At 54.2% G+C, this 17,189-nt stretch overlaps 1 protein-coding gene across 2 annotated transcripts; it reads right to left on the bottom strand.

The window, feature by feature from the left end:
* Nucleotides 1-5,941: 5,941 nt before the first annotated feature.
* ZC3H12A (zinc finger CCCH-type containing 12A) lies at nt 5,942-15,550 on the bottom strand. 2 transcript variants are annotated; one of them, XM_016157392.2, is made up of 6 exons: nt 15,459-15,550; nt 14,168-14,636; nt 9,602-9,741; nt 8,350-8,584; nt 7,724-7,830; nt 5,942-7,550 (listed from the first exon to the last, which is right to left on the bottom strand). In XM_016157392.2, exons 2-6 carry the CDS (start codon nt 14,551-14,553, stop codon nt 6,676-6,678), a joined length of 1,743 nt encoding a protein of 580 aa, XP_016012878.2. In that variant the 5' UTR covers nt 14,554-14,636; nt 15,459-15,550; the 3' UTR covers nt 5,942-6,675. The 2 variants fall into 2 exon arrangements, with proteins under 2 accessions (XP_016012878.2, XP_016012877.2); XM_016157391.2 differs by lacking the exon at nt 15,459-15,550 and having other exon boundaries at nt 14,168-15,437.
* Between the last annotated feature and the right edge of the window lie 1,639 nt (nt 15,551-17,189).

Below are 17,189 nucleotides of genomic sequence, written 5' to 3'. Positions count from 1 at the left end.
ATGTCACCCTGGGAGGATGATATCTGTTCAAAGAAAAGTATACTCTTCTAGGGGGCTGAGGAAATAATTTTTTCAAACTCAACGTGTTCTAAATACCTTCAGACCCTGCAAGCTATTCACAGCAACTTTGCAGGAACAACCCTGAACGTAAAAGGCTAGAAGCTATGTGGGTCCCAGGGAGGCACTGAAAGGAAACATCATGAATTTGGACAGGGCCAATGTGGGCTGAGAGCATCGACTTTCAAACCTGTTACACATTTTAGGGTCTTGGAGTGTTTTAAGGAATTGACCAAAAAGGTTAAACATTCTCCCCATTATTGAGTTTATACTGTTTGCTTAGAAGAAAATCCATTCCTTTGAAAGAGTAGGGAGCGGCATCAGAATTATTTCCAACTCTAAGCTGGAGCCTTTGGGTGCTGGGTTGATGTAAGTATTCTATAAAGAGCATTCTCGACACTATGACCTATGCAGGAAATAAGGGAATCAAGCAAGCGTGAAGAGGCCTGAGCTTGAAAGCAGTCAGTCAGTATGCTGTTTTGAAATAGTCTATCTGATTTCTCTGCCACTCAGTTTTACTACAAATTACTGAGGCATTATTACACTAAGACTTCGCGCATGAGACTCAGCTCCAGGGGAGTGCTCTGGTTTGGGTGCCATGTGGAGCGAGCAGGTGGTACTGCTTTGTACTCATTTACTTCTCCCAGTGCCAGGGAAGGCGAAGTGCATGGAAGATGCAGAGAATAAGAAAGGACTGGGACTCTCATTCCTGCGTTAATCTAATGTCATCATGTCTGAATTTTACAAGTGCTAAGCTTCGTGATTTGAAACAGTTTTCACTTTGAAAAACTGTTCTCACTGCTGAGAGGGCTGTGGTGGAGTTGATTCTGATCTTCACTTCGTAGGGCAGTCGTCCCCAGTGGGGAGGCTTTGAAGGGTGGCTCGTGGCGGGGGCGGAGGGCGGGGAGAACATATCAAGACTTTCGTTTATGTGTACTTGCAGACTCAGCCTTATTGAGGTCATCACTCTGAGGTGTGTTATGAAGTATACCTCAATATTAGTTCATTAGCACATGTAGATAATTTATAAATAAATCTTAGGTCGGACCACAAGCAATTGCTGATGTTCAACCATTTCGATGTTTATAAATGGCAGTTACCATGTTTTAACATAACTGTTCATGTACAGGAATAAATGGGAAACCCCTGGCCCGTACAACCCTGAGCCACATCCCTGGCCCCATAACTTATTTCTATACTCCAAGGGGGCTTCAAAATATTTAACTCGAATAAGCAATAAATGCAAATGACATACATTCAAATGGTACCGAGGTGTAGTCTGAAAAGTAAGCCCACCTGCCCCTCAGCCACCAGCTTTTCTTCCTAGAGACAGTTTCATGTGTATCCTTCCAGAGGAACTTGGTACATACGTGAGCAATATGCACACATACATGTGTCTCTTACAAAAATGGTAGCATACGACACACACTGATATACCCTCACTTTTTCCATCTAGCAATACAGCTTAGAGAATGTTCTATACACGCAGCTGCCTCGTCATTTCTATCGGCATGTGTGTACCCAAATTTGTTTAACCAGCCCTCTACTGACGGAGCTAATGTTGCTTCCCATCTTTTGCTATTTCAGACAGTGTCATAGTGTTTTACATATCTCATTTTGCAAATACGTTAAATACCTGTAGGAGAAATTCTTAGCAGTGGGATTGCTGAGCCAAAAGGTATATATATGTCGAAGGGTTAAAATACATGGATCTCACTGAGATTTTCATCTTTCAGATTATTTTTATTCCCTTCCCTTCCCCTTCCTTCAGTTCCTGAGAATTTTACTTGGGTAATTTGTTACCTAGAACAGTTGGAATTTTCTGGAGCTTTAAACTTTGTAGTGGGCATGACTGACCTCCAGTGCTGCTTTCCAGGGTAGAGCTGCAGATGCCATTAAGAATTCCAAGTTTTTGCCTTCAAACTTGCTTTCTGTATTATTCTCTTTAGATTCTTGATTTTGGATCCTGCCGAAGACACTTGTCTTTAGGTACTTTATTCAAACCAATGCCGGTGGCTTAACCAGCTAAGCAGGGGCCCCTGCTCCACAGGCAGTCATACCAGAAGGCGCCAGCAGGTGGCAGGCAGAGCACCACGAGTGGCCCTGGCCTTTGCAAGGCTTTTCTCTGGAGAGCAGCCAGAATCAGCCTTTGGACTCCTTCCCAGTGACCTGCCCTCCCAGCACATGCCCAGCTCAGTAGAGGTGGGGGTGGGGTTGCCTGATCCTTTTCTCCCACCTAGTTTTGTAGCTACTTCTTAAATGAATGATCAGTCAGTCTGAGATTGCCAGCAGCTGCCTTGAGTCGGGCTTCAAGAGGCCACACCCCAGGGTGACAGCTTAGTACCTACTCCCCCTCCAGGAACTAGCTGGAAGGATTTACATACCATGGCCTGGATGGCTTGGGTTTCCTTAATTGTAGGGCCCTACTTCCTGTCTCTTTCAGCCAAATCTCCCACACCCTTCCCATGAACTAGGAGGTCCTCAGAACAGGCTCTTACTCACCACCCTCCACTCCACCCACTCAGCTTGCTATGTTCCAGGGGGAAAATAATGAGCCAGAGATTTGAGAAATTTGCAAAATTGCTACCCTTGGCCTGCCTTCTTTGGGGGGCACGAACCCTTGGGGACCAGCTGGGTCCAGGGCTCAGGCTGACAACAACCCCTACTCTCCTAGATTTGTATCCCATTGAATCCCAGTGTCTCTGTTACTTACTCACTCTCTGACAGAGACCTGCCCAGAACCTCCTTCAGGCAGGGGTCTTGCCTTTCTGTGTAGGGAAGATAGAGGGGAGTTGGAAGGGCACAGAACTTTGCTGGTGGGCAGAGCGAGGGAGTGGCAGCTGCAGTGGTAGGCGGAGGCTTCTTCCCAGCCACTCCTCCACACCATCCTGCAGGAGACTAGACTTGTTTGGGGTCTTAGCAGCCCTGGGGGCCCAGGGAAAGGTGCTCCCCTGGACCCTCAAAGCTCTCCTCCTAGTTTAGGTCCCTAGATCTTTAGGGACTGCTGGGTTTTCCTCAGGCTGGAGAAGTAGTATGGGGACAGAGCGGGCTGGGACATCTAGGCAGGGAATTTTATTCCATTGTGTGCCAGCTCATTCTCTACCAGGGAGGCCGAGCTGTCTGCAGTCTTCCTGCACCCCAATAAGGGTTAACCCATGTGCGAGACAGAACTTGCAAGAAAATGCAGGGTCAGGCCCCTGCCGTGAGAGCCCCAGGGCAGGGTGCAGGGCCTGTGGGGGTTCAGGGAAGCCCTGGCAGGAGGCCATCCTCAGTGAGCTCCCTAGGATCATTTCCCAGCAAAGCAGGAATTTGCATACTCGTTGGTTTCCTCATCCGTTTCTCAGCTCCTGGAACCAGGAAAATGAAAGAGGGAAAGAGTATGCAGGGCGGCTACCTGAGGTTGAGCCCCGCCAGAGCCTCAGCACCCGAATTTCTGTCTCAGGATCATTGTCCAGGCCCTGCCACCCTCTCCTTCACACCAGCCTGAGCCTGTGTGACCTTTACAGCTGTCTTGTGAAGAAGGCCAGGAAGCTGAGGCTCTTGGAGGGGAGCTGAGTTGCAGAGGGCCACACGGCCAGTGAGGGGACTTGAACCTAGGCCTTCTTCCTCTCCTGCTGCTGCCACATGAACTGAGGTATGCGCTCGTCAAATCTAGGATCATAGTGTCTCTTTTACAGGTGGGGACGCTAAGGCCCCATTTGTAAAGGTGCTTCAGGGGGTAGGGCAAGAAGTGGTGAGGAGACCTTCCCAGTTAAAACCCAAGTCATGGGAAAGAAACATCCTGGGCAGTGGGCCTGGCAGCCTCTGAGTGGCTCTGTCCGGAAGTCAGATTGAGAAAGTCCTGGAGGGGAGGCTATAAACCCTGATGGTCAGCCCAGCCAGGCTGGGGCTGCTGGGAAAGCACAGGGTGTAAGCTGAGGCCAACAGGACACTGAACTGACTCAATCCTCCCCAGAGCCCAGCCCCCGCTGGCACCTGCCACATGGGCTCTGCCTATCAACAAGCCAGCAGGGCCAGGCCTGGCCTCCGGACATAAGCCACAGCCAGCCTGGATCTTCCCACTCCCACTTGGTCTGCCTGTTCCATGACGCCCCTCACCCCACCATCAAAACAAACAAACATACAAACACACACCAAAAGCAGCAAATGACCAAGGGTTCAGCTCTGGTCAATAACCAAGTGAGCCCTCAAATCTACGAATAGCCAGCTGATGGGATGGGAAGAGGGGTAACTCCAGTCTGCTTCTGGGCCACCGTGGTGTGCAGAGACAGGGCTTGGTCGCTGGGACTGCTGGGGACCTGGTGCTGAGCAGGTGGGTGGGGGGCTCATTTCACTGTCATGCTGGAGGGATTCCTATATGAATGTGAACCTACAAGGGTGGTGAGGTAGGAGGCTGAGGGCACCCTCACCACCTCCATCTGTCTCAGGGCCCTGAGAGTCCCTGTGAACCAGTGCCTAGGGCCCTCCCTTCGTCAGGTTTGTGGGGGCCAGGGAACCCCCAAACTTGAGGCTCTGCCCCAGTCTGTCCTGTCCCTCTTCGTGGGATCTTGGGCAAGTCACTCAGCATTGTCAGTAGCTGATAATAAACAGGACAGTCTGGTACTTTTGTTTCCTGTCCCATAAAAACAAACAAAGGCTCATGAATAACTTTTTAACCTGGAGTACAGTGCTTGATTGGAAAAAATATTAAATAATGACATTTCTTTGTGCAAATAAAACCTCCCGAGGAAGCTGGAAGCAGCAGGCATGGGGCACCTTGAGCTTGTCGTGGATTGTGCATGGACTCCTCCTCAAACCCTGTCTGAAGCTCAGGCTTCTAAACAACTTTCAGTGTGAAGAACAGGGCGGGGGCCTAGTGTGCAGGGAGATAGCTAATGTGGCATTTTCTTCAACGTGCTGCACAGCTGCTCTGTGGTAAGACAATTTCTTAAAAAAGATACTATAAAAGCTCCACAAACAATAAGTACAAATTATGTGAGATGTTCAGAGATATAATTATTAAAACTATTTTTTTTCCATTTTCCCCTGATGATGGTGTTTGTTTGGGGATGAGCTGACAGCCCAGCTTTTCGCTTAAAATATTTAACATTAATACCTCATTTTTGCACTTGTTAAAAAAAAAACATGGTATATTCCTGCCTGGTCTCTTTCCTTCTAGGGGAAGATGAGAGGGTAGATGGCGGCTGGAGGAGAACCCGGCCCACGAGAGCAACGCCAGAGGCACTTTAATGAGCGCTACGTGCCAGGCATTGGGTCACACACCCAACACGTACGATCTCATGCGCTCCTTACAGCAACCCTGTAAGGTAGAAACCATTATTATCTCCACTTCATAGATGAGGCAACAGAGACCCAGAGAGGGGTAGTCACTTGCCCCAGGTGACAAAACCCTTGGCAGAGCCAGTTCTTGACTTTGGGATCAGGAGCCCTAAGCTCCCGCTTGGAGGTTACTGTGGCTTTGCCTCTCCAGACTGCTTCTCTGCTGTACGACTCTGGGTCTGGAACGTGGCAATTTCTGGGAGGACGGGGCCAGGGCTGAGTGCCCGACGGCTCCCCAACACCCACTCTACCCGGCTCCTGAGAAGCAGGTAGTTTCCCATCCTCAGCTCTGGTCATAGGGCGGAAAGGGGAACAGACACCCCGACTTGACACCCAGTACCATCTCCTCCCCACACCACAGGCTCAGGACTCTAAGCCTTTTTCCACTTCTGCTTCCTACCTTCCCCCACCCCTGCCCACGTCAACAGGCTTCTCTTCTAGAGTTTTGGCCCCAAAGGGACTGAGTGCTTTCAGGGGAGCTCAGCAGGCCTGGGGTGCACATCCCTGACTTTCTATCACCCAAAGGTCATTTGGACCCGCCAAGCGTAACAAAGGCCATCAACTCTTAAAGGGGCTCACATTATACTTTATTGACGTGTTAAGAGAGGCAAGTACTTTCCATTTAAAATATTAACATTACATGTACTGCCCACCCCCTAACCCATAAGGAAGGGTGAGATGACTCTACATACAAAGGAAGGGGCAGGGAGGGTGGGGACAGCAGGTCCTTGATCCCTTGCAGGGGCAACGGGATAGGTGGACTGAGTGGACAGAAGGTAGGTTATTAAGAAGCATCTTGCTTACTAACATGAAGCCTTGTGCCCTGCAAGAGAGCACAGATGAGGCCTCATTAGCTTAGAGGAGGGGCCCTTGGAGGGCAGGCACACGGTGCCCAACTAGCCAGCCAAGCCTGGCATCCCAGGGACGGAGTGGAGGTGGGGGGCCATGCACAGGGCCCCCAGCCCAGGCCTCTGATCCCCCGGCCTCCCTCCCCGCCCGCTGAGAGAAAGGGAGGTTTGGGCTTCAGCCACGGACCAACGGCCGGTACCGGCAGTGTCTCCTTAAATTACAGAGATACAATGTGCATCAACAGGGTGATCACTTCTGGCCCACTTGGGCAGACGGCTACAGGTGCTGAGTGGGCCAGAACCAATCCTACAGTATCTTTGGTTTGTGGATTCCCTTCCCTACTTTAATCTTCCCTTTGCCCAGCCTCCTGTGCAAGCCTCGGGGCTGGGAACGGGCCGCTCGATAGCCCGCAGCCCAGCCTGACAGCCCTTGGAGGGCTGCCAGGGCTGCCTACTCACTAAGGTGCTGGGACTTGTAGGAGAGGATCTCGGCAGCCAGCTGCTGGGGGTCCAGGAGCTGAGGAAAGCGCCCCATCACAGCCTCCACCAGGTGTGGGGGGAAGACGCCACAGAGCTTGGTGTACACACTGGCTCGCTCCTTGGCCATGTTGCCTGCCCCACCCCACGGGCCCCTGTTGGCCCCTGGGCCCGGCACCTGGGGCTCCTGCAGGACTGGGGTGGGTGGCGGCAGCTGGTACGGCTCTGACCAGTACTCTCGAGGTGGAAAGGTGGCTGGCGGGGGTGCGTAGTCAGCAGGGACACTGAAGTGGCCAGCACCCCGTCCAAAGGCAGAGAAAGCCGGAGTGGCTGGGAGCTCAGCCCCGTAGGGGTTGTAACCAGCATAAGGGCCTCGAGGGGGGCCTGGTTCACCAGGGGCTCCTCCTCGAACCCCCCAAAGTTCTGACATCTGGCTCTCCAGGGAGCCGATGCCCGAGTCCAGGCAGTCCTGGGAGGTGTATGGGAGAGAATCCAGGGTCTGCGGGAACCAGTCCGTGGGCCCAAAGCTGCCACCACTGCTCCCGCTAGGTGGGAGGCTCCTGCCTGCAGGTGCTGGGACAAAGGTCTGGGTCAGACCCTTTCGGTGGGGCCCCGGGGATGCCTGGGTTCCCAGCTTCTTCCCTTCCAAGCTGCATGGCTCACGCTCTGTTGGCTGAGAGACAGGCTGAGGTGGTGGAGAAGGTCGCTGGCTACTTTTGTCCTTGCCCGGGGCCCGAGGCGGTGAGAGGAGGGCATTGGCACGGAGCTCATCAGCCACGGAGCGCTGGGGGCGACTTGGCCGCTCAGGGTGGAAGAACCTGCACTTGATCCCATAGGTGCACTTCCTCCCTGGAAGAGAAGGAAGCGGGATTATAAGCAGGAGAGCTCCAGAACCAGGGGTGGCACAGAAAACTTAGAGTCAGGTGGTTGCCAAGAGGAAGAACTTGGGACACGGGCCAACTTAGGTGAGAGGAAGGGGAAGGAGTAAGGAGAGTCATGGAGGGTGGAGCTGGGTCTCTTACCATAGGGACATGGCTGCTTCCTGTGCTCGGTTGTGAGTGGCTTCTTACGCAGGAAGTTGTCCAGGCTTGGCCCATGACGGCCCAAGGGGTCATCGGGGGGCATGAACCTGCAGAGTAGGTGGGAGATGTGAGGGGGACTTCCAAGTGCTGGTCAGGGGGGCAGCTTTTAAAACTGGTGCCCATCTAGCAGGACATCCCTGAGCTCTGGGTGGGACTGCCCCAAGGCAGGGGAGGAGGTCCCAAATCCAGAGGGACACAGCTGTGGGCACCTTTAGGGCAATCCTCATGCTGGGAGCTGAGGCCACAAGGAGACCAGCAACCTGAAAATCTGAATCTAAAGGGCTGTGTCCACTGGCCTCTGGTCAGACATTAAGTGCTGGGGACCAGGGAGGCTTTCTTGGAACCACTGACCACATCCTGCCACTGCTCCATCCCCCAAATCATAAACAAACCCCCTCCCTTGGCCTGGTCCCAGCCTGACCCTTCTTATGCGGTGCCATGTCCACCTCACTTCCAAAGCTGCCTGGATCCGAGGCCACGGGCCCCAGCCCCACCGCTCCCAGGGGCACCTCAGGTTTCCCCTCAGGACCCTAAGGCCATCGGCCTCCCTGCCCTTGAGAACGCACTTGTCATTGACGAAGGAGTACATGAGCAGCCGCTCCTCGATGAAGCGCTTCCACTCCTGCCGCTCGCTCTGGAGGTCCCGGTACGTGTCGTTGGAGACCACCACCCCGTCCGACTCGAAGGCCAGCTTCACGATGAAGCGGTCGTCGTAGCACACCACCCGCTTGCCGCCCACACGCCGCGACGGCGTGAACACCAGGATCTTCTTCTTCTCCAGTTCCCACAGGATGTGCTGGTCTGGGAAGTGGCAGGGACATGGGTCAGGGCCCAGCCTGGCCCCAGAGCCAGGCCCGCAGGGCTCCCCTACCTCCTAGTGGCCAGCACAGGGGCTCCTAGCTCCAAGCGCATGAGGGCAGGAAGCGGTTCTGCTGAGGCCACCGCCACAGCCCAGACCCTCCCCTGAGCCTTGTGCATGGTTTACTGCCTGAAAACCAGGGACACCTAGGAACAGGCCTGCAGGTCTGCTCTACAAAGGCTCCGGAGCACAAAACTGGGCCTCGCCCTTTTCTCCTTCTGGACATCAGGTCTGTTCATGCCACAGATGGGTGTGGCTCTGAGTTAACCCAGCTGGTCCCTTAGGGGTCCATGAATGAGCCCCAGTTTGAGCTGGGGCAGGAGACATGTCTTGGCTTTGTCCCCTGTAGCCAACATAAAGCTACCAGAGCCTATGCAGAAGAGGTCACTTTTCTTGGAGTGGGTGGCCCCAGCCAGCCTGCCCATAGATCTTGACTTCTAGAGAAATAAACTCAGTTTTTAGTCCCAAAGGTCAGGAGCTCTTGTTGTAGGAACAATGGTGCCGCCTCACATTATTTGAGCAACTACTATGTGTCGGGCACTCCTCTAAGCACTTATCATGTATTAACTCATGGGATCCTCGCAACCACCCTGTGAGGTTTATCAACCCCCTACCCGTGTCTCAGATGAGCAGGTGGCTCAGAGCAAGGTGAGCCAGAAGGGACAGAGCCAGGATTCCAGAGCCCATGAGCTGAGCCACCCTCTCCCCACATCCCCAGTGGCACAGGGGCCGCATAGTGTGGTGGCAGGTGAGGGGAGTGCCCAGTACTCATAGGCAGAGGCTGCACAAGGTGACCTCTAAGGACCACTGTTCAGAGCTGGCATGCTGAGGCCAGCACGAGCTGGGAAAAGAAATGCTGGTCCCTGCTTGAGGACTAGAAGTTGTTGGTCACACCCAAAGGGTCTTTCCTGGCGAGGGCTCCCGGAGCAGGACCACCTTCTTCCAGAAGTGCCACTCACCTGTGATGGGCACATCGGGCCGAGACTGCTCCTTTCTCCAGGATGGTACAAATGCTGTGATGTCTGTGTGGCCCCGTTCCAGAAACCAGTTCACAGCCAGCAGGATGCCCCGGCAGGAGAAGACTTCCTTGTTCCCATGGCTGGAGGGAAGAGGAGGGTTGGAGTCAGCCCACGAGGGTGGCTCATCTGCCATCTGCTAGGCCTGAGCAGGAGGGATGCAGGTCCCGCTCCAGCCCCTGCCCTGGCTCAGCCCATCACCCTCAGGCTGGGGCCTGAGGCCTGCATTCCCTCCCGGATCACACAGGGCCTGCGATGGCCAGACCCGGGACTTCCCTGAGGTCCCATCTCCCGACAGTGAGGAAACGCCCAGGAATCTGGCAACACTCGCTCCACACATGGGGGAGGCTCAGACCTCTTGCAACACACCTGGGGGTGGGGGAAAGGAGCAAGAGACTTCTGGTTCCTGCTCCACCCGGGGGTGCTGGGACCAAGGGGACACAGATGTACACAAGTAGACTGAGTCACCATTCTTCTCTGGCCTGGGGGTGGGGGATCACCACTAGCTAACTGAAGGGGAAACCAGATTTCTCCAAATTAAAGTTGGATTAAAGTTCAGTCCTGCACAAACCACAGAGGCTGGGACCAAGGAGGGCCAAGTGGAAGGAGCTACGATCCCAGCCTCCAACAGGGTCCCCATGTCTCCGGCAGGCAAGCGGCTACAGATGCAGGAAGCAGCCCAAGACATTGCCTTTCCTACCAAGACTGCCAACTGCCCAAAATGCCTGCACTGCCCTGTCCTCTTCTCACCTTTCTCAGAAGGGCCTGACTCGAGGCAGAGAGTCTGGACCAGGGAACTCTGACGGCAGGAGAGCTGGGACATGGGGCATGCTCCTTTCCTGGTCTCATGACCAGACTTCACCCATCCTAATGTGGATCCAGGAAGCCCTGAGGTGCTGCTGGGTTGCTCTGGCTCAATTTCTCTACCTCAGAAACAGACCTGGTTGTTTGCAGCCTCCTTAAGAAGGGCCCAGGTTGGGGGGGACAACTTTCCTGTTTGCTTGCGGCCAAAGACAGACCACCAAAGTGGAGGGTCCCACTGGATTCCTGGGAGGGTGAGAGAGGAATGGGGGGCTCCTAAGTAATAATGTGTATGGTGGAAGGGCTCTGGGACCAGGCTGAGGGGCTGGAGGGGGCCAGCTGGGGATCCCTCCCCAACAGCTCCTGCTCCTGACTAACCTCTCAGTAAACAACTTAGGCTCTCATATTTAGCAAATAAAACAGAATAAACGTTACACAAAAGAGGCAAGTCCATGGTCAACCACATCCTGTGGGTGGCTTTGGGGGGTTGAGAGCTGGAGACCCAAGAGAAGGTAGAGAGGGATATGGGATAGTTGGGGAGCACAGAGGCTGTCTGGGGGTGAGGCCAGGACTCCAGGGTCTGAAGGTCTCTGTAAATTGTAGGGGAGGCAAAGTCCAGCCTGAAGGCAGTGCTCATCCCCGCCAGGTGGGGCCTCCCAGCCAGGTGCATCTGCCAGCCCACTTATGATAAAAGTTAACATTTACTGAGAACTCTGAGCCAGGACCTGATCCATGTGCTGAATGCTAAATCAACAGCAAGCATTTGAGGACAGTTCTATCATTAAAGGTCCCTTTTCCCCTTTATTCAGATGAGAAAATTGTGGTCTGCAGAGGGCAACTAGTTGCCAGCATCATAGAGCAGCAATTGTGAAACAGAGATGCAAACCCAGAGCAAACTCATAACCGCCATAGGTATTGATGCTGAGATAGGTGCTAATCCTGACAGTGGGTTTTGAGTGGGGATTAGCAGGCACTGAGCTCCTACTGGAGGCCAGGTGCATCACACACTCCTTCTCCATTCCTCCCAGGTTAGCTGTTAACAGGAGGAAACCAAGGCTCTGACACTCATCTAAGATCCCCTAGCTAGTGGTAAGAGACAGAACTTGAACCCAAATCTGCAGCCACTAGATTGCTTTCCTGTCCTTAACAGCAAGACTTGAATTCTATTTAGGAGAAGCAAAAGCTTCCCAATTTGAACAATGTTAAGACGGAGGGGCAGGCAGGCTGCGGACAGGAAAAATGAAGCATCTGGCAAACTCCTGCTCCTTTGTCAGGACCCATGTGAGGTGTCACCACCACTGAGAAGCCTTCCTTGACTTTCTAGGATGGGTTAGGTCCCTGGTCTGTCTTCATAGTGCCCAGTGCAGTGAGAGGGACTAAAATTAGCTATAGGGAGGCAGTCTCCATCTGGGAGGACAGTATCTGGTGTTCTGCTTCCTCCATCATAGCACTCCCTTCCCTGGGCCTTCTGCTCTATCTCCCCAAGACCATGGGGTGTGATCATCTCCGGCCTGGCTTCCTCTCTCAGGTATGCAGTTTACAGATGCATCCCTCTACCTCCTTCTATACACACGTGTGCACATGTATATGCCCCATCCTTGGCCAGCATCCCCAAGCCCTGGGACTTAATGGGATGCCAGGGTTTCCAGGACAGCATACTGCCTTTGGGCATTAAAACCCTTGGCTGGGGACAAGTCTGCTCTCAGCTGCTCTAGCCTCCAGAATATTCTCTTGGCAGGCAGTCAGAGCCTGACTCTTGGCAGAAGCAGAACACCAGATACTGCTCTTCCAGGCCGGAGTGCCTCCCTACAGCTAACTTTAGTCCTTCTCGCTGCAATGGAGGAAGCTCTGCTGGCACAGGAAAACCAGATATCCTCCCATTCCTACCATAGCCATGCTCATCTAGAAGGTCAGGGTCCCCCAGCCTGGCTAACTAGACACTGGTAAGATGTGTGACTACGTAGGAGACTCCAGATTGGCGGCTCCCACCCTAGGACAGAGGGCAGGGCCCGGCCAGGCTACCCAGGTGAAAGGATCTGCCAGGGCTGGGCCCAGCTAGAGAAAAATTCCCTTAGAAGGAAACAGAGGTGAATTTCCCCACGATTTGCATATCGTGGGGGCTGGCCCGCCTGCCCTTGTGGGGGAGGGGGCAGCAGGGCAAGAACTCAGTAGCAGCAGAGACAGGAAGTTTGAGGCTGGAATTCCCCTCCTGCTACTGCCCCAGCTCAGAAACCCCCAGCGGATCTGCCTCACCAGCCAGAGCCTCCAGCCACCCCGCCTCCACCACCTGCCCCTCCTCCCTCCCAGGTCCCTCCTCCTTCTGCCAGGATACAAACACACACAGCACATGGCTACCTAGGGCTCAGCATTCTGGCAAAAGCCCCTGGAGGAAGAAGTAACAGATGCATCCTGCACCTTGCCTAGCTATACACTGCTGGAGCCTGGGAGGGGGCCCCTAACTTTCAAAACACATGTGACCAGCTGCCACTGGCATATGAGAGCCAGCTTTACCTAACTTTCCACCCAGGCTCAGCCCATTTCAGAGATGGGAAGACTGACCTAAAGGTGGCTAAGCCAGGCCAGGAGTGGGAGGGGTGGAGGAGCCAAAAGCAACCAGGCCTTAGGTAGCCCACCTGGGAAATCCTTGAGGGCAGCCAGTAAAGGAGCCCTCCCTACTGCCCACCAGGGGTCTGGGGTCTCCCTGTCCACACCCACAGGAACTCTTCCTGGTGAATGATGAGTCAGCCTTGGCTCAAGCCCTCCTCTGAGGGACTGGAAGAAAGCAAGGACAGAGGTCTGGGCTCCCTGGGGTCAGGAGCAACCCTGGCCCCGCCCCACCCCATTCCTTGTTAAAACATGCTTGGGGGGGGGGGGTGGTGGTGGTAAGAGGTGCTAGTACTGAGTCCTGGCTCTGGCCCTGGGGAGTTCCCAGAGTCCAGTCCACCCCAGGTGGCTCCCGCTAATTCAGAATGGACCCAAGTCACAGTTCGCCTGAAGCCAAATCAACAGGCCACCTGCCTGCACCCCCTGTGTAGAGTTAGATCCTTGAGGTTACTCTTGGCCACAGCTATGAAGTCTTCGGTAGCTGGGTCTGCTTCCATGGGAGCCTAGGTCTGAGATAAGGCCCCAGGCCCCTCAATAATGGTAATAACCATCACTGTTACTGTCTTCTGAGCAGTTACCCTCTCTCTAGGTACCACATTTCATTCCTCACAGCTACCACCTGGGGATCTGAGTTCGACCTGTCTTACGGATGAGGAAAGATAGCTCAGAGTGGGTGACTCCTGGCTCCTCCATGAGTGAGCTGGAGCCCAGTCTGATCCCCTCCACTGTACTGTCTCATGTCACAGGAGAGGAACTGAGAGCGCTGGCCCTTGGGGAGAGACAAAGAGCACTGATGAGCTCTGGAGACAGAGGACCTGAGTTCGAATTATTACTCCACTACTTCCCAGTGGTGGGACCCCCAAACGAGTCTTTGAGCATCTGTTCTAATCCCTAAAAGATTCCCAGCAAACCCTCTTCCGAGAAGCCAGGAGGATGATGGGAGTCTCCTGGCACACAGTAGGGCTTTAACAATGGGCTTTCCCTTCCTCTAGACTAGGGTGTGAGAGCAGGTCAAATCCTTCCTGAAGGCCCCTCTACTGGAGGTGCGGAGACACAAGGCCAACAATCCACAGGCCTGGTTTTGGCTACAGAAATGACACATACCTCATGGCCACGTTGCTCCCGTCGATGACCACAGGCCTCAGGTCACTGCCCTCCTTGTCTTCCTCTGGGCATGAGGGCTCCAAGATGGGAGCCTTTGGGGTGCCCCCACCCCGGGGGACCAGAGGGAGCTGAGGGCAGTGGTCTGGGGAGGCCTGGCACTCCCGCTCGGCTGCCGACCCATGTTTCACCAGCTCGCCCAGCACTGTGTTGGTATCCGCCTGGACCCCCAGCTTCTGCAGGACGCTGTGGATCTCAGCAGATGAGTAGCCCAGCTTCCGAAAGAAGTCCACCTTCATCTGCTGTTCAGCAGCTGCTGCCTCCTCAGCAGGGGGCTCCTGGGCGGACCTGGAGGTAACTTGGCTGTCTTCAAGTTCCCACAGACTCATGGCGGGGGGCTGGCTTCCTGCGTGGGCCTCTCTCCACCAGCCACTCACAGCTCAGAATGGTGAAAGGCACCTGTCACAGCTCCCTGTAGGACAACTACAAGGATTAGGGATGGGAAATGGCTCTTTCTCCCACCTTGCCCCACCCAACGGGATGAGGCAACACTGAATGGTGTCACTAGGCAAATCAATCTTCACTTGTCACCTCTGTTAGTCCTCTAACAAAAGCTCTCCCAGTTAGGGATCATCAGTCCCATTATACAAAGGATGAAACCAGCCAGACATTAAGAACTTGCTCAAGGTCATCTAGCTGATGGCTGTTGGCGCAAAGGATTTGAACTCAGGAAGTATGACTCCACCTCCTACCCCAAGCTCAGCCCCACACCAACCCAGGGACCCAGAAAGTCTTGGGAGGCCTCAGGGGACCTCGCCGCGCCCCCATAGCTGCGGGGCAGGGCGCTCAGGTGGAAACCTGGGGTTGGACGTGCGCTGTTGTAGGGGCGGGGGAGGGAGGAGGCCGGGGGCTTCCCCGCTGAGGACATCGCCCCCGCCCGCCCAGCGCTCGGAGCCAGGCCCAGGAAACTCGGGGCCCGTGGCCAGTCTCCTGGACCGGTGAAGAACTTTCCGGGGAGACCCACTGGTGAGAAAAGTTACTGGGAAACTCTGGTTGGCCGCTGGGCTATGTGACGCGGAGGCTGTCCCGGCCCCGAGCTCCGCACTCCCTTGGCTCCCCCTCCGGAGTTTGACTCCCGTTCCTTTAGGTTCCCCCAACTTGGGCTAAGTTGGAAGGGATCCCAAGGACCGGCAAGGCCGGACGGGACCCGCTGCACGTTCCTCCCCGTCTGGTCAGTGCAGCCGGGGCCCTCCCCGCCCCCTCCTCTGCCCTCGGCCCACCGCGCGCGACTCACCCCGCCGTGAATCTGGCGCAGCCGGCGGCGTCTCCATGGGGCCGAGTTCCAGGGGCAAGGCCAGAAGCGTCTTTATATGAGCGGGGGCCGGGCAAGCCGCGTTGAGGACCGTGACGCGGAAGCCGGGCAGGGGGAGGAGCTAGTCGGCCTGAGCGGCAGGGGGCGGAGCGGCCACCGCCCCTTCCTGCTCCGCCTCGCGCCGCCCCGCCCCGCCCCCGCCTCTGGCTCCGCCCCAGAGGGTGACAGAACGCGGCCCAGCTGGGAATAGGGGCAGGGTACGCGGGGACGCAGCCCCTTCCGTGGGCCTCCCGGCGCGGCCGCAAGGGGTTCGTTCAGAAGGGCGAGAGTGCAAAGCCGGCACGCGGAAGGCTGAACCAGGTACGTGCACCGGGTCAGGCACGACCGACCGAGGTGGGTACAGAGGTGCAATGACAGGTACAGGCACGTACGTTCAGACTCTTGACAAGTACGTCCTCTATTGAGAAAGTGCAGCCAGGAACGCATCGAATGAATCAGGTACACAGAGATAAGTCCACGTACCGTTGGAACTAGGCTCATAAAGATGGGTACAGCCAGGCAGGCGCTTTCAGATAGAGACAGGAGCACTCAACAGGCGCACGGAGGTGGGGCAGCACTCAGAACCAGGCACGCATTTTCTGAAGTAAGGACCTTACCAGCATAGAAAAGCAGGTACAACTAGCAGATGCGCAATGACGGAGGCGGAACACCAGGCAAAGGTGCATTTACACCAGTCACCATGTGAGTGTTCACAGAACGCTCTCTTACACAGCTATGAAACTCACGGAGGCCACCCACGCCAACACGAAGATGCTTTTAGGTTCCCAGGTCAACCAGTCATGATCCTACATTGAACACAGCATTTTACAATATCTACCCATGGGCTTAGGTGAGGGTGACAGAAGTTATTATGCAAATTTTACCCTTGAGAAATTCAAAAAGGGTTTAATAGTCCCAGCTGGAACGACTTGGAACCAGGACCAGGAGCTCCCATTCCAGTACATCGGCTGCCACCTTTGCCACTTTTGAAACCACCGGCGACCTAGGACACAGGGGAGACTCTTCTGGTGGAAGGGTAAGGCCTGAGACCTGCCTTCAATTGGTGTGTGATTGTATGTGTGAACAAAGGGAACACGGAACCCACAAGCTAGAGGACCAACCCTGGGCAGTGCCAGCAGCTCACTTTGCAAATGGGGAAACCGAGGCCCAGGGAGCTAAGGTACTCAATACTGTTTCCTGTGTGTGCCAATACTTACATTTTCTCTGCCTAATCATAGGCACGTATCCTGTAAGGTTAGTATTAATGTTGTAGCCAAAAATTGTTTATTGTAAAAGACACTGAACACTCTATACATGTGTGGCTTAATGAATAATTAATAAAAATAAAAACATCCATGTATCTATCACCTAACTTAAAAAACAGCCTGTGCCAGTGCCTTTGAGGCCCTCTATGTGCCTCCATTGCAACTTCCTCTCTTCAGCCTGAGGAGCCACTTTCCTAATTTTTTTGTTCTAATGTGCAAATCATTTCCTTGATTTTCTTTTAATTTTATCCCCTTTGTATGAATCTCTAAACAATATACTGTTCAGTTTTGTTTTTTTTTTTTACTTTGTGCAAATGGAGTCATTGTATATGATCACGTGGCTTCCTTTTTCACGTAGCATTGTTTTTTTTTTTTAAACTTGTTTCTATTGCCTATGTACCTGTAATTT

The sequence above is a fragment of the Rousettus aegyptiacus genome, unplaced genomic scaffold (genome assembly GCF_014176215.1).
Source record: "Rousettus aegyptiacus isolate mRouAeg1 unplaced genomic scaffold, mRouAeg1.p scaffold_m13_p_1, whole genome shotgun sequence".
NCBI lineage: Eukaryota > Metazoa > Chordata > Mammalia > Chiroptera > Pteropodidae > Rousettus > Rousettus aegyptiacus.
This window is presented reverse-complemented; position numbering and strand designations above follow the sequence as displayed.